Source organism: Pectinophora gossypiella, chromosome 21 (assembly GCF_024362695.1).
Source record: "Pectinophora gossypiella chromosome 21, ilPecGoss1.1, whole genome shotgun sequence".
Taxonomy (NCBI): domain Eukaryota; kingdom Metazoa; phylum Arthropoda; class Insecta; order Lepidoptera; family Gelechiidae; genus Pectinophora; species Pectinophora gossypiella.
In genome coordinates this window covers 3,200,860-3,222,781 of record NC_065424.1, presented here as the reverse complement: position 1 = coordinate 3,222,781, position 21,922 = coordinate 3,200,860, and the positions used below count along the sequence as shown (strand labels likewise).

Below are 21,922 nucleotides of genomic sequence, written 5' to 3'. Positions count from 1 at the left end.
ATAAGTAATATTAATACAGTCAAGTGCAAAATGCTTCTTTACAAATTTAATATGACATTGAAATTACAAATAAAGATCATATAAAATACGGGTTGGTATAGCAGTACCGAGATTTACAAGCTTTAGACGAGAATTCCTTTTTTTTTCAGTTGTATTTTCAGCCCCCGCTTATGGTAATTGAGCGCCTTTTTTGGCACCGTGACAGACGTGGCGACAATTATATTTTTCACAAGAAGTGTTTATAAATATGAAAAAGAATATATTTACGTACTTTTCGTTATACATGGTTGGCTGTTTGTTTCCATTTTTTTATTTATGGCATACTTAATACAAGAAATAAAAATAAAATTGCTATTCCAAATTTTAGATTAAGTAAAATAAAATTCATCTTTTTTGGGGTTATGTAAACGTTTTTACAATAAAATACCAGATAAAATTTTAAATTTGTCAGAAAATAAATTTAAAGCTCATGTGAAGCTTACTTTATGTAAAAAAGCTTATTATTAAGATTACTGACTACCTAAATGATAAAAAATGTCTGGTATTGAATGTGTTCCTGTAGTTATTAAATAACTTGTAATGTATACCCTCATTGGTTTTTAAAAGATGTGTTGCTGTTGCAGTTTCTTGTCATGTCTTCTCCTCAGCCATAACACCTTGCGAAATGACGTATATTCAAAAATGTTACATTAACCTTCAACAAGTTTATCCATGATAATAACGTTGAATAAATGATTCTGATTTCTGATTCAGAGTTCACCGCAGAAATATTATTTGAGAATGCATTTGTCCGCATCATGGGCCCATAAGCTATGGGCAAAGGAACCAAGGATTATAGGAGTTAAATAGGATTTAATATGATATCGACAATAAGTACCTACACAACGCTATCGGAATGTCACACCGAGAAGTGAGTTATATCGTAGTGTTGCCAAGAATTACAAAACTAGAGTTTCGTTTATATACATAAAGGTGCTGATTCCTGTAAACACCATCTAATTTAATTTTTTTTGTTACCTGTCATTTTCTTACCCGCCGAAAAGGAAAGGGACGGGTAATCGACAGGCATAAAATTAATGGATCACACGTCAATTTTAGGCACGACTCTAAAACAACCGCCTAAAAATTTTACATTGATCAATAACCCGACCTAATTAACTTGACAGCACACATCAAAGGGTTTGCATACCAATAAGATAGCTTTTTGATTCGTTCGATATAAATTATGAAATTCTAGTTACTAAATAAAAATAGATCTAAAGGTGTAGAAAACGTTTTCATTTTTCTATATAACTTATTTATGAAAAATGTAATAATAATCCTGAGGTCTCGTGGTCGGTTGTTGATTTCCGTGTTTCGGAGGGCACGTTAAGCCTGTATACTGTAGTCTATGACGGCTCAAAAAACCCTGACTCTAGAGTTGATAAGGTCGGACATTGACCTCAAAACCCGCACGAGAGAAGGGAAGAAAAAAAATATAAGGTTGTCTTTATGGCATTCAATACTTGACTAGGAAGAAAATCTAAATACAAATAAATTCACAAATAGATGCCAATTCGCTGGTCGTATACCTAAAATACCTACGAATTCTGTTGCCAAGCCAAAAATGTACAATAAAACTACATAATAGGCTAACGGTCTTAGCAATTTGCTCCATAGAATTGTATATCAAAAGAACGATGAAGCGAAATCAAGGCAAACCCTTCGAAATTGGAGAGTTCTTTGGTACAAGTAGACACGTGTTCACAGGGCTGGAGTAAGGGCCACGGAATAGATGTCTATAATTCAAACTGTAACTTAATAGTATTTTATGCAACAGTTGTATAAGAAGGGTCAAAAAATGCGAGTGGCGTGAGTTGCGATGTGAGCCTTGGCGAACATCGCAATAAGAGACGCCACGAGCATTTTTTGACCTAGTTATACAACGTTGCATACAATACTTTTTCTACGACGACGTAATTTTAAATGAAACAAAAATTATACAAAGAAAAATTTTATTTATGAAAATTATTTTCCAACGCGCGGGAAAATGGCGGCAAATGTATACTTTTTTTTATAGTATATCTATGGCACCAAACAAAGCAAAGGTGCCAGTTTCCAGGTCAAAAAAAAAAACAACAACAATGCTTTTATAGGCCATAGAGCGTACACTTTTTCAAAGAGTTTAATTATGTATGTACTTATATTAGACTTTTTGGTTATTTAAATGCCAGATTAAAGTAGAGGAGTAGAAAAACATAATAAAATACCTAGCACCTGATTTGGAGTGTGGAGAGGCTGGTGATCTGTCATACAGGGCATCCTAGTACAAACACCAGTCTCTCACACAGATGTTATAGTTATGCCTTTGTTATGTCGTTATGTTATTTGTTAAACTGTCTGTGTGGGAGAAAAATAAAGCTTTATTTATTATAGAAGAAAGACGTTTGAAGGGCCAAGTGCCTAAAAAATTACTATTTATTTATTTTTTAATATTTAGGACAACAACATCATAATTACTTATAAATTACAGTCTCCAAATTACAATTAATTGCCAAAAGAGCTATCCACTTAAAAATCATAACAAAATGAGAGCAGTAGCGTTACAATTACAACATTATTAGAGATTTATGCACAAGCTAGAAAAATATTTTAAGAACACTTTTTGTACTGAATATAATACATAACAAATAAATATAACAAACAATTATAAATAGCACGCAAATAGTTCATACTTCCACTTTGCACTCCACTCATCCGCAAACTTAACGACACACGGAGCTCCGCGATAGCACAATAAAAGTTTGTCTTGTGTATTATAACCTGCAGGGCAAAAAAAAACAAATATCAACTATATATGCAAGGAGATCCCTCTTTATCAGCTATAAACCTTAGTATGATCGGTTATTTATTAAAAAAAATACTTTAGTATGCAGTATCTTACGAAAAGTAATGATAAAATTGCAGCCTATCACATAAAATATACATTGCCGATAAAGTGGCCCTGTAAGTACCTCTCTTTTAAATATCCCAATCGGGGTATATATGTCATCATCATCATCAGCCCATTAACGTCCCCACTGCAGGAGCACGGGCCTTCCCTATGGATGGATACGAGTAGGGAGAACGGGCCTTAAACCATCACGCGGGCCCAGTGCGGATTGATGGTTATTAACAACTGCTAATGCAGCCGGGACCAACGGCTTAACGTGCCTTCCGAAGCACGGAGGAGCTCGAGATGAAAACTTTATTTTTTGACCGGCCTTTGCGAAAGTTGCTTAACTTCAACGATCGCAGACCGAGCGCGTTTACCGCTGCGCCACCGAGCTCCTATATATGTGTTACTATTGAATTAAATAAGTTATTTTTGAGTTGTCGTTTATTGTGATGAAAACAAGGAAGTGACACGAATTACGAAAGCGACAGTCGAAGGATGTAAAAAAAACCGAAATTTCTACAAATTAATTTATTGGAATTTCTTCAAGATAGAAAAAATACACTGTTTTACTTAATTAACTTAATACTAATCCACAACTCGACCCGACCGATGCGTGTGTCAAAGTGGTTCCCAGGGCTCGTCTTCGAGGTCACACGCGCTTCCGATGCGCCGCTGCTTCAGCAGTTTCCAGTTTCTATTGCGAAATAATCTAGGCCATCAATGGCGTCATTATTAGTGCCGTGTGCAGCGTTGGGGTGTAGTCAGCATTATACATAGGGGATGATGACGTAACACACGTTGTACGTACAAATAGAGGAAAAATAAAAAAACAAATACTGACATTGCAGTAAGGAGTATAACTACTATAAAAGTTACTCACCTTAAGTTACCAACCTTCTATCATGAACGCAATAAATGATATGATAATGATTACCCGACAGACTGTGGTCAGTTTAGGGCTCTCATCATCATCAATTTAAGAGCCACGCTCTTGTCGGTGTAGCATTTTCCATTCCAGTCTATCAAAGGCCAATTCCTTGACTTCCCTATAAGACACGACGTTGATCTATTCTTTAGGGTTCTAAAGGGTAGTATTAAAGGACCTGTAGTGTACACCTTTTACATACTGCCAACGCAAACACACCATCACTCTATACAGGCAGACCGTCCTGCATTGTCTGTCCTGCTCTGTATTCAGACGTGTGCGCCCGAGACAAGGATAGCGATACACAACAGGACCCAAGGGTCACTTCTCAAACTTAATGCGGCCCTGTCAAACAGCTTTCAACACGGCCTAACACGGGTTAAACCACTAAATAGTAATCCTTATATCTCTGGTAAGAGGACCCTCTTTACTTCGATGCGCACGTGTTCTGTTTTTGATCCTATTTGTACTGTTGACTGGGAGATACTGGAAGATTACTCGTATAAACTAGGCTTTATATCTCAGTTCAAATATACCTACTCATTAAAAGTAGTTATGTACTTAGTGATATAGTAACGAATACGGAGGGGGATGATTCAGACAATGATTCGGAGTTAATATCAAATGGAATTTTCCGTCACAAAATCAATGTGTTATACGTAAACAGCCTTTATACTCCCCACCCTAGAATAAGAAATAGAATAGGTATAGGTATGAAAATAATGAAAGATGATGAATAAAAGTGCGAGAGGAATAAATGCGAGAACTTGTATGGTACTAGAGGACTGGAATGGATGTGTGAGAGTGTAGGGCTCAAAAAAGGGCAGGCCTAGAATTTAAGTAGGAGCACGTAAGCTATGTTTGTATACCAATGACCCTGCCTTTCTTGTGTGGCAGGGGTACAAGAAAAAAAAAACCACTAGACCACGGAGGCTGTTCAAAATCTATGTACTTGTGGTTTTTTTTTAATTATTTTCAATTCTACACTTTTGCGATGGAAAATTCCACTTGATATTTACTCAGAGTAATGAGCTGAATCCTCCCCCTCAGTATTCGTTACGATGTCACTAACACCCTGTATATATGCACTTCTGCCTACCCCTTCGGGGATACAGGCGTGATGCTATGTGATGTTATGTATAAACACATAAGCTCATAAGTATATCCCAATTGGGGTAGTCAGAGATACATCCATCGCAAGATGAACTCACCTCACTTCAGTATTTTTAAAACGCCACAATTTGTACGAACACATGGTCGCAATAAAATATTTCTATTTCTAAGTGTTTATAAATATAGGTAAGTCTTCTCTCTGGTTTTCATAAACGACTGACTTCATCAACCAGGCTCATGTTTCGACTATATATAGTCTTTCGAAGCACGGAATCATCTTACTAAGTGTAGCATTGTGTGAATTAAGCTGTAAGCTCAGTGTCGAAATATCGGGAGTCTCATATCCCTACTTTAAACGCGGTGAGAACCCGTTATTATGTGTTTTAATATAGCTGTAAGCTCCCCAGACAAAATAAAATAAAATACTTAGGTACTTAAGTATAAGTTTCTCTTTTTATGACATGCCCGTGAAGATAACATAAACTGTTTAAACAGTTTTGCAGGGCATTGATAATTATATTTTTAGTATTAAGATTTAATAAATAAATAAATAAATAAATAATAAGCAGCTGAACGCTTTTCTATGTTTCTCCTCAACTCTTCCAGACCAGCGTAGAAGCAAATTACAAATAATTCATTAGCAACACTTGCATATGCCCCGAAATACATCTAAAACTAAACAATTTACCAAGTTTGTCTACAGTCTATCCTAATACTAGTTGTTTTCCTTACCCGCGAGTGAAAACAAGCCACTTGTTATGGTTATTAATGGCTGTTTTCTAGAACAATCTAGAACTACTGTTGTTCTATGTTCCTAGTAAGAAGCTATAACATGTTATTTATGTTGAAAACTGTTATTATTCGGGCTATATAGCTCGAACACGCTTGATATAACCATGGAAGAAAAACGTATTGATTAAATGGTGTCTTTTTAATACATCGACAGTACCGACTTTGAAAAGTTCTCGTTTCTTTTACCAATATATGTGTAATACGAGTATTAAGTAAGTTTTATGATTACTTCAAAGTTTCGTAGTTATGTTTAACTAGTTCTAAAATACTTACGTTAAAAAGTAATAGCTACTTGATTATGAGTAACGAACTTGATAAAATACTAGGATACCTAACAAAAATCGAAATTACTCAAACTTAAGAACATTGTATCAATCAGCGAATTTGATTTTCTTCTACGTCTTTAATAATTTACGTTTGAGTATACATATTCGAATGAAGAGCTCGGTGGCGCAGCGGTAAACGCGCTCGGTCTGCGATTGTTGAAGTTAAGCAACTTTCGCAAAGGCCGGTCATAGGATGGGTGACCACAAAAAAAAGTTTTCATCTCGAGCTCCTCCGTGCTTCGGAAGGCACGTTAAGCCGTTGGTCCCGGCTGCATTAGCAGTCGTTAATAACCATCAATCCGCACTGGGCCCGCGTGGTGGTTTAAGGCCCGATCTCCCTATCCATCCATAGGGAAGGCCTGTGCCCCAGCAGTGGGGACGTTAATGGGCTGATGATGATGATGATACATATTCCATACACATACCTACACACTCACATACACACAAACACTACGGAGGGGGAGAGGTTAAAAAGGCCACATCGAAGCAATTCACCTACTTCACCTTCAACTTTATGGTTGTATGGCACCCGGTCGTCAGCAATTCACCTAAAAAAGCAATATTGCTATTTGACATTTGTGTGTATTGCGCACTTACTTTTAGATTTTTTATTTTGGTGTTTTATTTATTTATACACAATTTACATAGTCATTTGTTATTTTAGTTTTAATATTTTATGAATATGGGTAGGTTAAGATATTTTATTAATTGTTATTTATTATATAGGCAGTAGTTAACGTAATGTAACTTGTACCGTCCGATCTTTCATTGTGTATGCTTGAAAAAGTAGAATTTGGTGATACTTACTATTTTTATGCACTGTAATCTGCAATGTACCTAACCTGAATTCATGCAATAAACGTTTATTATTATTATTATTTGTATGTCGTTTCCATATCTCGGGACTATGGAGTCCCGGACTTTTGGAAGGCGTGCGTGGGGCCGAAGCCAACACGTAGAGGCCCCTTAAGACAATTTAATCTAAATGTGATGTGACACCAACCGGCGATTATCCCTGTATACACTATGGGAGTGCACCCAAAGACAATCCCCGGTTCGTGTAGGACTATTGCAGATTATGGGAACAAAGGGAACTAGGCTATTGGGTTGGGGGTTAGTGGACCGGATACTGGGGCTATGGGGGACTATGGCGCCTGCTCGACCAATGTTGGTAACATGGATAAATGAGCAGGCGGTGACTCGCCACTCACTGGATGGGCCACCTATCTAGCCGACGCGACTGGACGGCAAGGCAGCAACATGGTCGTGAGCAGCTCAGGGTGTCGAGAGGTGTACACCGCTTTCTGCGAGGCGGTTTACCCGCCTCACCAACTCGCGACTTATGCATCTTTCACTTCCACCCTGCGAGCGTATAGCTCTAACGCCCCACTCTGGCCGGCCAATGAAGGCAAGCCAGAGGTGAGAGTCCTGCGGCCCCCGCTGGGGTCCACTCCGGCCGGCCAGTGAAGGCAAGCCGGAGACGGAGGGCCTGACCGACTCTCGGGGGATCTCAGCTCCGTGGTGTCGTCACTCACCAACAGCTCGCCACAAGCTGGCCTGCGGAGACTGACTGCACTGTTGAATTCACCAGGTTCGCTGATGCGCAAATGTCAAATTGCAATTTTGCTTTTTTTAGATGAATTGCTTTGATGTGGCCTTTTTAACTTGGATACCGCACCATTATTTAACGTTTCATTCGAAATTCACACCAATTATCCAATAATTGGAACATCTCCTCTTACCAATGAGTGAACAACCGACGGTTTCATAGTTAATGAATACAAGTAATGACTGTTCAATTAATAAACATTTCATATAGTGTTTAATATCTATAGGTATTCATGAATATTAATTTCATATTCTTTTCCAAATCGCCCAATTTGTGTACCTAAATCCCGGTCAGAGACGGCACTTAAAAATATTTTAAGCTTCTGCAAGACGTAAAATTACAACAATAGGTGTTGGGTAAGCCCTCAGTCCTGCGATACGGACCCCGCTGGCGCGGTCATGGTTTCCTTCCTTGTGATTTTCTCTGACATAATCCTCAAGCCACCAAAAGCCTCAATCACCTGATTTTCTGAAAAAATAAGTTGATTCCGTGCTTCGGAGGGCACGTTAAGCCGTTGGTCCCGGCTATTAGCCGTAGAAATACCGCCACCAACCCGCAATGGAGCAGCGTTGTGGAGTATGCTCCATACCCCCTCCGGTTGATTGAGGGGAGGCCTGTGCCCAGCAGTGGGACATATATAGGCTATTTATGACTGTTATGTTATGTAATCCTCAAGCAATGCAAAACATTTTTTACATAACGAACGTTTCATTCGCCTAAAACTACTGCAACTTCTCACAACCGGGGAAAGAAGCTACAAGTAAAACCTCGGCCCATAGCCGTAGTATTCCCCAAGTATTCTATGCCATGGCTAGCCCTGGACTTAAAAAAAAGACATAATATATTAACAGATTCCCGATTCTTTTCAATAGCAGTGTCTTTAGAAACTTACCGGGCTATTTTTATACGTTTCTGTGTGGGTGTAGGAAGGTCACATACTAACGTTATTACTCTTAGCTCGGGTCTAGCCGCCTCTCTAAGTTTATTTTATTCTTGTCAAGTCGATGTGACTTGTATATTGTGTTTGATTATGTATTACGTTTTTATTTGTAAGTACTTAAGTAATTTTATGTTATTTGCAACGCATAGAGAGTAGCCATGGAAGCTCAGGTGGAAGAACGCTTACCTCTCACTGTCAGGTCGCAGGTTCGATACCCAGTACGGGCCTATACTAATGATTTTAGAATTTGTTTGCATCATAAACGTTTATGACGTGCTCGGCGGTGAAGGAAAACATAGTAAGGGCAACCACATACTTACCCGAGAAATGTGTTTCGGAGATATGTGACCAAACTGTATGGGGGCTTTTTTCTTTTTGACGTGACTTATTGTAGATTTGCCGCAGATGGCATTAACTACTTGGCTGGATAAATGGGGAGCGTTTAAGGCTCATCCGGTTCGTTAAAAACGCCACATCGAAGCAATTCATCTAAAAAAGCAACATTGCTATTTGACATTTGTGTGCATTGAGCACTTACTTTTATATGCGCAAATGTCAAATTGAAATATTGGTTTTTAGATGAATTGATTCAATGTGGCCTTTTTAACCCCCCAGGACTTTTTATACAAGACCTGAAAGGGTGGTGTAAAAGTGAGGCATACCCAGCAGTGGGTAGATACAGGCTGGGTAGACACATATTCGATACTCCCGCCAGTAACCCATATCAGATTTCCAAAGATAAGAAATATAAGCTACTTAACGTTGCTAATTCCTGTAGACATTGTTTATTTTAAATCATACCTGTCATCTTCTTATCCGCTGAAAAGGAAAGGGACGGATAATTGACGGCTCGCAATTTTAAAATGAATGATTCCCCGAGCGAATTGAATAGGTATCTCGCTGGAATGCAACCTTATTGACTTGTGTTGTCAACTTAGTTCTGGCGGGTTATTGGCTGATGTAGAATTTGTAGTGTTGTTATAGTTTTCTAAAATTGACGTGTCTTCCTTAAATTTTGTACCTGTCGATTACCTGTCTCTTTGTTTTTCAGTGGATAAGAAAAAAAATGGCGCGTATTGGCATTAGCATTAATAGCTTATCCTAAAGAAATAATCTGCGTATAGATACAGACTTTACGCTACAATTCACCCAATATATACCGAATACTTTATTGGATATCCAACCGGCAGGGACCCGAGCAACTAGTGGCCCCCACTTTAAATGGCCCCCACTATAAATGGCCCCCTGAATGGTAAGGGGTGCGGGGGCCTATTTACTCTGACCCGACTATTTGTATTGTGTTTCGGCTCGATACTCTCGCTTATGAAAGGTAAACGGTCAATATGTGATAGGGTTTTTGATAGCTAAAGTTTTCAGACAGGTCAAACATTATACAATACAATACAAAAACTCTTTATAGTTACGTTTGATTTACGTTCATTAAGTCATGCTAATGCCTACGGCTCGTGACTAATATGAATACACTTTGAAACCATGTCACATTAACTTTTTTGACAAATTAAACCCTAAGCCTCATTAAATGTCAAATAATGATAGTGCGACAGGGTTCTAAAGTGGGTACGGTCACGAGTATTAATATGTATACGCTTTGATACCATGTCACATTAACTTTTTTGTCGAATTGAACTGTAAGTCTCACTAAATGTCAAATATGTTAGTGCGACAGTGACCTAAATTTATATTGCTGTACATGCCAAACATGTACTTACATGTATTCGTATATAGAATGTTCAACGACCTCCATAGTCCAGTGGTTGAGCGTAGGGCTCACGATCCGGAGGTCCCGAGTTTGAATCCCGATGGGGATGTATCACAGAAATCTCTTCCTTCCATAGTTTGGTTAGGATATTGCAGGTAAGAAGTTTCCTCTCAGACGACGCCCTGAGCCGAGGTTCGCGCCCAGCTTGGCACCCTCAGGCCTGTTGTCTTAAACGTTGTACCGGGTGAGAGCCTTCAGCGCTCCCCATTTGTCCGGCCAAGTAATTAATGCCACCTGCGGCAAATCTACAATAAGTCATGACGAAAAAAAAATCAGGTAAGAAGATCCTTGCTGCATAGGTATTTATAATATTCTAAATTCAGCTTTATCGATTGGTTACTTATTTATCTAATTGGGCAGCCTTGTCTCGGGGACTGATGAATATTTAAAGCGATGAAATTTTAAGCATTCCGGTCGGCCTATTGTCTAACTTATTGATTCGTTAGCTCGGTCAAATGTTTCGAAATTGGATGAATTGTTTATTATTTACTTTAAGCATTAGCATTGTTTTTAGCTTTGCATAGTCTCTGCTTACCCCGGTGGGAAATAGGCGTAAGTTTATGTATGTATGTATGTAAGTGTTAAGCATTGGTTAAGGGGAGGCCTGTGTCTAGCTGTGAGACGTATAAAGGCTGTTTGTTTTATGTTTTTATACGCATATACAGGTTAGTGACACCGTAACGAAAACTTTGAAGGATGATTCAGACCATGATTCTGAGTTGATATCAACTGCAATTTTCCGCCGCAAAAGTATAAAATTGAAAATAATTACAAAAAAAATAGATGAATTTTCTGACAGGAAATTCCACTTGATATAAACTCAGAATCATGGTCTGAATCATCCCCCTCAGTATTCGTTACGATGTCACTAACATCCTGTATACATAAAATCAAACCCATAACACTTTATAAGTTAATTTGAATAGAGAAATGTTCCGTGCTCTTAAAAGTCTGCAAGTTGTCTTCACTGGCTCTGCCCACCCCAGTTGGGATAAAATGCGTGATGTGTACATCTATTCTTAGAACCAAGTAAAAGCTTCATTCAAACATGCTACACGGCTAATTACTGCCTACCTTCCCTCATCACCCGGAAAGGCAGTATACACACAGTAGTGCCTTGTATAACAAGCTATTACCCAGTAAACAAACCTACAGACATTGTTCATATAAACAACAGGTAGGATACGGCTGACTGGCTGGAGCATAATCTACGTCGCTTCGTGTCATACACACATAAACTTACGCCTATTTTCTTACACTATTATTTACACTCTATTGTTTTATTAGACACGACGAATTTATTTCCGGCCAAGTAGTTAATGCCATCTGCGGCAAATCTACAATAAGTCACGTCAAAAAAAAACGACGAATTTATTAAAAAACATCATATTATAACTAACATATTTTGGGGAATGGCTAAAGTCGCAAATATTACAATCACTAAAGGCAGGGTCAACAGGGTTCTCAATTTAAGGTGGCTGATATTTATGTACCTATATTATATCATAATGTAGCCGCATCCCGTACCTACACATATTTTAGAGTGACTTATTAGAGCTCACCTTCAAAGTGGGTAGTTTCCTAGGTCAAAAATAAATACAGTTATAATGGTGACAAAAAACGTTTTTTTTTTCTATTTAACTTATTTATGAATTTTAATAAAGAAAAATGTAATAATAAGTGCGACACGTTTTTCTATGACGTCACGGGTTGCTTTTTCATACAAATTGTTTAAGTAGTAATTTCGTGTTTTGACGTTTAGTAAAAAGTAACTGATTTGACTAGTTAGAAACTAGCCTTTTTTAAACAAAAGAAACCTTTTTGGACCACAGCGCTGTAACCGCGCGACTAATTGGTAGGCGCGCGCCCTTATTGTAGATTTGCCTGGAAAAACTGGGATAACTTTCACAATGTAGCCGCGCAAATGGGGAACGCTGAGGGCTCTCATCCGATAAACCATAATTTATTCAGTTAGGTTATAAATTATTAGGTATTTTCTCGTATCAAGACTGAAACAGGTTCCCAAGATAATAATATGAAGGTAGAGTTTACGTCTTTTTCAACAAAAAGTCCGTAATAAACGACTCTTGTGACTTTGTGCGAGCAAAGGAAAAAGTTTTTATCTTAAAGACTTTGGCAAAAGTCGATTTTATATTCAGCCAAGTTTTAACGTCCAACATTGTTTATTTCGCGGTCATCAGATTTACTCCCGCTAATATTAAAAAGTTTCCCTCCCATTTGTTATTTCGTGAGTTTTTCTCGACAATAATTACACTGTTAGCAAAAAGCCACAAGATAAATTGCGATTCATGTATAAACCGCAAACTGGAAATGTAGAAACACTGGCAGAAAAACGAAAGAAAGCAGTGGGCTCTATGTGAATCGCAAAAAATGTTTTACCCCGCGTGTCGGGAATGTGGAATGTTTGGCCGAATTTCGTTGGCTTTTTTTTAATTTCGCCGAAGTCGGCGTCACAATAAGGGCAGTGTGGTAGTTGATGAAAAATGCGCGGGAAAATACAGTTCCTTTTTCAATTTAAATTGGGCCTGGGTTTCATAAATTAAAATAATGTAGAAATAAAAAAAATATATACTTAGAATTAATAGCTAGTCTGGAAAATCGAATATCCACGCATTTTTATTTATGACTTATTTACTAATTTTAATTCATAAGAAGTACAATATTTGACAGTACCTATTTCCATATAAATTCATAGAATCGGTTTGAAAAACGTAGATTTTTTACATGAGCTATTTTTAACTTTTACTATTCCAAATCCTGTTTTTCTAGAGACTTTGTTAACTTATGTTTTATGCGAAATTCATGTACTTAATGGTTTATTAACGATCTGTTTTCTTTGTTTCAGATGAGATGAGAAACTCAGCAGCAAATAGAAAAGAATTATATGGACACATACCTAAATAGGAATAACAAATAAATACTTATTTACAAATTCTAGCACACTGACAATAACCAAGCCAAATTACTTATCGTACAGCATAAAAAGAAATATAGAATTATATATCGTAGATTTTTCAATATACACACAAGAAGTTATTTTTCTAAAATATAAAAATAAGAAAGAGATTATAAGTTGCTCAAAAAGCTAGTATCTAGGGCCGTAAAAAGAATATTTTAAATCGAATTGTTATTGAAACTTTACGCGAGAACTTTTTTAAACGTATAAAGATGAGCATTGACTCGACGTCGTCGGCCAAAAGGCTGAATTTGGAGCGGGCCACCAACTTTATGAGGCAGTTCCGAGACCCGGACTCCAGGGAGCTGAAAAAACTCTCCGCCAACCAATTTATGGAAGTGTGGAGCCACTACGACAGAGATGGTAAGTCGTTTTATCTATTATTTTTTGTCTAATCCTCGGTGTATGGGGCCCCACACTTAGAGATTGACTTTATCTTTTCTAAAATACCAGCCAGCCATTGACGCCTCCGTCGGTTTGTGTAATTTAAATTAATTATCGAATGAAATAAAAGCAAGATCCGTGTGTATTTATAATAGTAGGTATCTCTTGTCATTTTTATTTTGATATTCTTATTATGAGTTTATATACCGATTAAACGATTTTGAATTTGGAATCCGTTCCATATTTAAGCCCATTTAACAAATAACCATAAAAAAGTTAGAATCTGGCTCGAAGCTAGTCCAAGAAAAATCCCCTGGCATTACTTAAAGAAGGCGCTGAATAAGAAATAAGATATAACTTGATCAGTTGGCAAGGAAACTAGCCATTCTTAACATAAGACGAGTAAGCGAGGAATAAGGAAAAGGAGGAAATTTCAATGTCATTAAATATAAATGTTTTGGCGCCAATCTTATCCGTACAGACATACTTATAATGCAAAATGTTCCGTCACGCAGACTTCGCAAAGTGCGCAGTAATGACCATTTGAATATTCTTGCAAAAGCTTTTTGACCGTAGGTGTGTCCTTTTATTCCGGAGTTCGGTTACTTGTCAATTAGCTGATAAAAATAAAACCATAACATAAGTTCGGGACGTTTGAACTTTTTTTGTTTAAGTAGTTATTTTTTTTTACAATATAGGCTTGCGTTTGACCAGTATCTCACCTGATGGTAAGTGATTATGTGGTCTAAGGTAGATCATGCTCACCTAGCAAATGCTTATTCACTCTAGCGTTGAAGGTTTTCAGATTATAACGAGTTGGAATAACAGACGATGGCAGACAGTTCAAGTCCTAGGCCGTTCGCATCAAAAAGGGTTAGGCAATACGTTTAATGCGGATTGGTAGTATATCCACAACATAAGGATGTAATGCCTGCTGACGTCTAGTTGTCCGTAGATGGAATGGAGTGGGTGGAAGTAACTCGTGAAATCCCTGTTAGAGGTACATCCATCACAAGATGAACTAAGTACCCACACTTTTTTTAGAAATTTTGGTCCAACTCAGCTGGCCTAAAACATTCGAAGCAGCTGATTAGACCCTTTTCTAAGAAATTCTCATCAGAAATCCTTACTCTCACTAGGGGGCAGGTTAGGATTTTAATAAGACGGGGCATTGCAGTCTCAATAAGCACCTACATAGAATGGAGCTGACCGAGTCTCCTTTATGCAGATTCAGCTTAGGGGAAGATGAGACACCACTACATCTGCTGTGCAGCTGTGAGGCTCTCATACATAGTAGAAGCCGTGCACTTGAGGGCCACATAATGGACCCCCAGGTAGTCATGGAGCTTTCTCCCAAAAAGGTGTTGGATCTCCTCGAACGGATCGGTCTAGAGGAGGAATTTTAAATGTAGGCATTTAGGTCACAATAGATCTGACAAGGTCGCGGTGATCTCGCGGGCTATTTTTCAGTCCGGCCCTCACAATTTTCAAATAATAATAATAAAAGTACCCAAACCTCACCAAACTTTCTGTCAGTCCAACGTGATATGCGGTGAGCCGTATCGCCGCATCGCCGTCTGTAATGGTCGAGCCAACTAGCAACTGTGTTAGTGAAAACTGCTACTCAAGATAAATCATTGGTGCAAGTCTGGTACCGATACTCGAACCGGCGCTCCCCGATTGAGAAGCAAGCTGGTGAACCACAGGACCAATAAACCGTTTATTTAAAAAAAAATCTTAAAACGTTTTTATGTTAATACACTTGTATTAACCACTCCATTAGAGAATAGAGGATTAAATCTGGGGGCACGGGAGTGCCCCCGCCAAGACTATAATATACGTCATAGTTATACTCGTAGTATCGCCCCCGCAAACGCTCGTAAACTATTCTGCGTGGGAGACATAACGCCTTATTGCGACTACTGAAATTGAGAAGCTGAGTTCAGATATCGTGCGTGACCATACCGCAGTGAGACGTATCATCGTCATCCACAGAGTCCGCTTACGTAACCAAAAGATTAAACAGGTCTGGTTTTTATAGAAGCGACTGCCTGTCTGACCTCCCAACCCTAAGGGAAAACCAGCCCAATACAGATTAGATCACATTATCATATACCTCCAAAAGCCCTTGCCACATAGTGAAATACATCATAAACGCTTTTTTGAAAATCACATTCGGATGTCATTATTGTTAACAATAACTTGCAACAGTTACGCTAGTTTCAAGCCAGGTAAAAAAATTAAGTCTCAGTTTTTTCACTGAACGATACAAATTGATTAAAAAAAAGGTTTTGTTGAAAAAAAAAACACATTGACTTTAGTGCGATGATTTAGACTATTTATGTATGAGTGTATTTCAACGTATTTTGTTTGGACACTTAATGAGACACGACGAATTCATTAAAACATCATAAAAGGGAAGATAGAAGGCAGACGTCGTGTCTTTTAAAGAAGTCAAAGAATTAGGTTGTAATAGACAAGAATGGAGAATGCTACGATAACCACGATGCCACGCTCTTGCGTGGCTCTTAAAATATATTTCTCTCTCTCTCTCTCTCTCTCTTTATTTAAGAGCTGCGCTCTTGTCGGTGGAGAAATCGCTATTCCTCTCTTCCTCCCGCCAAATCCTTCACCTCCTGATACGACACGACCTGCACCTTCTCTTTTATTGCTTCATAAATGTTCTCCTAGGTCTACCCCTTCCTCTCTTCCCTTTAATTTTTCCTTCTATGATGTTTGTCATAAATGAATCGTGTCGTATCAGGTAGCCAATCATATTTCCTCTCCGGTTCTCTATAGTCTTCAATATATTTAAAATATATTTAAACCTAAGATTTTAGCCTAAGAACTAACAACTTTTTGAAACGCCTCGGCGGCCATTGCCCTCTGTTTCGACGCTGTTTCCCCCAACTCAGTGGTAATGGCACCTCAACAATGACAGCCACTTTATTTCGGGATCAAGTGGGTATTTTTAGTATTTCAACGGCTATTCTGAGGGTCTGAAATGCTAATGATGCTCCTATAGAGAGCTTGAGTTACGGATTAGTCTTTGTGTAGGTGGTGATATGTTTTTTATGTTATGTCAAACTTTTATTTTCACTAAATACGGTGTTGTTTATTATTGTACTTATTTTCTATTTTTTTTATTTATTACCTCTGTCAAGCTAGCAAAATGAGATGAATATATACAGGGTGTTAATGACATCGTAACGAATACTGAGGGGGATGATTCAGACCATGTTTCTGAGTTGATATTAAGTAGTTTTTCATGTCGGATAATTCATGAATTCGTTCAGCTGCTTGTCTTCCCGGGCATGTCGTAAAAACCGACAGAGGGATTGCGTCCTCTAACATGATGGACTAATGTTATGGGCGATAGGCTGATCCCTTATCACCATAAGGTTCATCATATCCATCTTAGGACTTCGTATCAACAGTGGCTGCAAGTTGTCTTTGATTACTTGTGGCTCTGCCCACCCCATTTGGGATTACGGGCGTGAGTTTATGTATGTATGTATGATAATTCATGAAAATTTTAGTGTTTTTTTAAATTATTTTCCGTTCCATACTTTTGCGATAATTCCACTTGATATCAGCTCAGAGTCATGGTCTGAATCATCCTTCAAAGTTTTCGTTATGATGTCACTAACAACGTGTATTTATTGCATTCCTGATGCTATTACAGAGGTCTTACAAACAGAGGAAAGTACAGGAACCTTGTAAGGCACAACACAAATGATACAAATATATACTTCATCATCCTCCTGCTTACTCTAAGTGGGATCGGCACAACATGGTATTCCTCTTCCATTAATTTCTGTCAGCCGTCATCTCAGTACTCACACCTTTCACACACATATCCTTCTTTACACAATCCATCCATACTTACTTGGATCGTCGCCTACCCCTATCTATCCACATTCATACACATAACTTTTCCCGTTATACGCCTTATAAATATATACTTAATAAGTACAAACATTCTTTATTGAGGATAAACGACGCAAAGAGATAGCAGTAGCCTAGTTCCCAACTAGTCAAATCATTTACTTTTTTCTAAACGTCAAAACACTAAAATGACTTAAGATGGAATTTGTATGAAAAATTGTGACGTCACAGAAAAACGTGATAAAATGTCTGACTTATTATTACATTTTTCTTTATTAAAATTTATAAATAAGTTAATAAACAGAAAAAAAGAAAATGTTTTTCGATAATTTTAGATCTGTCTTTATTTACGAAACAGAATTTCATAATTTATCTTGAATTTCTTTTAGGCAATCTTTGGTTACAAGAAAAATCTAAAACGGTAATGTCCACAAGTTGACTCAATAATGATGGGAACAAATAACAATCGACAATCGATTTAAGTAACTCAATCAAAAATATCAATCAACTTCCGTTCCGTTCCACCAAGGAAATTTCACACAGCATTTTACATGGTAAACAAAATAACCGGGACATTATTTGCTTATCCCCGGCCATGGAGGAAATAGAATCCAGTCGTTCAATAAGTATTCGCGCCGGGACAGTGCAAATGGAAAGTGTTTACTCTATGGAAAGTAGATAAATATTCAGTTACAGAGCGACGCTTCTGTCACGATTTTAAATAATGTTCGGATGTTCTATTCATGCATGTTTAAGATGACAGCTATAGATGGTGCTAGTGAAACCGTAACGATTACTGAGGGGGCGATTCAGATTTTTTTTTTTGTTTCCTATATACTTAGCCCCTCCGGTTGATTGAGGGGAGGTCTGTGCCCAGCAGTGGGACGTGTAGAGGCTGTTTATGTTATATGTTTAGCAGATAGCCGTGGTCGTATGCTAATCTGTCCTAAGAGTTTGCTTACTACGACATACGACCACGGCTATCTCCTAAACATCACTATTCAGAAGAATTTCTTTCTTATTTCATATTTTTTAAAGCGCTATATTTCCGTAGTCCTATATTAACTATTAAAGAAACCATGTTTCTGCACTGCAATCTATTATACTTTTTGCTAGCAACACTTTCAATTCACAAACAAATGGCGCGAAAATATGACGGGAATCCACGAGAATGTAATATAACGCGCGAATTTGCAGAGTGTGGAACGAAGAAGATTGGATAAATGTTACAACCACGCGAGTGGAAGAGACTGATAGTGTTCCATTGCCTACTGTTTGTTTATTCTGCTAATGGAACAGTATTTAATTCAAACGTTACGGAGTACTTCTCTACTATTCAGCACAATTATTAGTGATTATATTTCAATAAGATAAGATTTTACAACCGTCTCAATGCGCGGTAAAAATTGGTAGTTTCCTAGGTCAAAGATAAATTATGAAATTCTGAGTTCTAAATGAAGGAGAAAGAATCTAAGTGCGACATTTTGTCATGTTTTCTATGGCACATGTTGCTTTTTCATACAAATTACATAGTAATTTTGTGTTTTGACGTTTAGTAAGTAACTGATTTGACTAATTGGAAACTACCTACCTATTAGATCTGTCAACGTACGTAAGCTAGTGTTGTGACGCTCATTAAGATAGTGATGTATCAGTCGATATTAGGTCGATCGATTCTTTTCTATCTAACACTACGTACATAAACTAACGCCTGTGACCTTGGATGAGGATGAGGCGGGCAGAGTAACTTAATAAGAAACTTGCAGCCACTTTTGAATTCCAAGGATGGATATGATGAATCGGATGGTGACAATGACAGGTCATCATATCAGGGGGGTTAAAAGGGTCACATCGAAGCAATTTATCTGAAAAAGCAATATTGCAATTTGACATTCGCGCATATAAAAGTATGTGCGCAATGCAAACAAATGTCAAATTGCAATTTTGCTTTCCTAGATGAATTGCTTTGATGAACCAGCGTTCTGGTGACAGCTTTTTAATCTAACAAAAAAATCGAAACACCTCGCAATGTTACGTTCCATTAGAATTATCAGAAAAATATATTAAACGATATTATTATATTCGCGTCTCTTGTAACAGATTGAATGAAGTGAGTGACAAGGGAGAAATCAATACCTGATTGTTGAGCGTCACGTGGAAGCTTTTCGGGAATTTCTCCGCTGAGTTTTGCACACAATGGTGCTTTCTAGTATACACCATCTGATTTTATTTTAAATTATACCTGTCATTTTCTTATCCACTGAAAAAGAAAGGGACGGGCAATCAACAGACATAAAAATTATAGAACACACGTCAATTTTAGGCAGAAATCTAAAACAACCATCAGGACCATTATTACTTTTTCTACTAATTTATTATAATAGGGGTGTGCTGTAATTAGCACCAATATTATTATAATAATAATTAATAATAGAGGTTATAATAGACCGTTCACTAAACTTGTTTTGCTTAAGTTGCTACGTCGTAGCATATGACTACGTCGCGTAGCCAATTCGCTACGTGGTTACTAAATGGCTTGTTATGAACATAGATACCTATTAGTTATCGAGATTACTCTTACTATAATTTTATTCTGTGCTTGATGTTATCTATAGCATACGATGTCACTGACACCCAGTAAATTCATATTCAAATATATCTTTATTTAGTAGATAACATAGTTACACTTTGAATCGTCATTTTACATAACGAATGTCTCATCCGCCTAAAACTACTGCAATTTGTCACAATCTGTATAGCCGGGGAAAAGAAGCTACAAGAAAAACCTCGGCAAAGGGCCCTAGACATTCTTTAAAAAAAACTGTTAAACAATTTAGTAATTTGCTGCCTGATATCAATTCCCAGCAGTACATGACGGCATACCCTAGTAAGTCATAAAAACTTCACACCAAAAGCAATAAAATGGTCCCGGAGTCTTTGATCCCGTGTTGAAGCTCCTAATTTCCAATATACTCGTGTAATATATTCTACCTTCGCTTACCTCCGTCTCGAGAGAGGCTTTCGTTTTGCGACAATGCTTACTTTACATATTAGATACCCCCCTCCCCTAGAGACGTTATTACTCGCCTTAAGGCTCCTTACACACGCTTATAAGCCGTGGTAGCTCAGTTGGTAGAACGCTTGCCTCTCACTTTGAGGTCGCAGGTTCGAATCCGAATGATTGTCGAATTTGTTTTCGAATTCACGTTTGGATCATAAATGATTATCACATACTCTGCGGTGAAGGAAAACATCGTGAGGAAACCCACATTCCCGAGAAATGCATTTTCGGAGGTGCATGACCTAACCGGTATTGGGCTGGTCTTCCCTTCGCGGGTTGGAAGGTCAGACAGGCAGTCGCTTCTGTAAAAAACCGGACCTGTCAAATCTTCAGGTTAGGTAAGCGAACCCTGGGAAAAACGGGATAATGCTAGGGAGATGATGAGACATGCTTCGGAGACTTTTTCCATTTGTGTGTAGTACGAAGAAGGCTTGACTCTCACTGTGAGGTCCCAGGTTCGAATCCAAAAAATCGACAATCAAGAGATTTTAAGACCTTTGCCCAGTTGTGGGACATACAAAGATACATACAGTTATGTAGTGTGGTTGTGGGCAATAAAAAATTGAAAATCCGAAAATGGGCTTCAAAATATTTTGTGAGAAATGTCTTAACGATTGCATTAAGTATATTGTAAAAAACAGCGTAAGCGGACCCCGGGGATAAAGGGATTAACAGGGAATATATCCGGTAAATTTTTGAAAGTGCCTCTTAACGTAATTTCGCTGGCGACACTTTAACGATAATGTGACAGTAACTGCGCATTAAAGATACATTTTGCAAAAAAAATGCGACGCTAAATAACGGTTAGGGGCTTTTTTTTTAAATTTACCACATTCGATGCTTTTACAGCGATTTTACACTAAAATTCCAATACTAGTTAGTAAATAATAGTAAATGGATTTATTATTTTACATTTATTTTTAATTCAGTATAAATTATTTTTTGATTTTAATAAGTTTCATTTTAATAATTATGATTTTAATTTTAAGTACATTTAGTTTTGATTTTAATAATTTTTGACTTTATTTAATTATTATTTAATTTTTTTTATTGTAATAACTTTTAATTTTAAAGACATAATTGTATCTTACAATATGGGTGCCTACCCGAAATAAATACATTTTATTTTTTTATTTATTTACTAGTCCTCGCGGCACGGCACGCAGTGCGCGGCTCGAAAAATATCGACTTTGACTACCCGTACGACATT

General features: G+C 37.6%; 1 protein-coding gene across 1 annotated transcript in view; it reads left to right on the top strand.

Moving 5' to 3' along the window:
• Window positions 1–21,922, top strand: part of LOC126376667 (calbindin-32) — a 114,755-nt gene that overhangs the window by 27,549 nt on the left and 65,284 nt on the right. Inside the window, exon 2 of the mRNA XM_050024214.1 lies at window positions 13,269–13,742. Within this exon, the coding sequence (XP_049880171.1) occupies window positions 13,592–13,742 (151 nt within the window). The 5' untranslated portion in view covers window positions 13,269–13,591. The remainder of the gene's footprint in view (window positions 1–13,268; window positions 13,743–21,922) is intronic.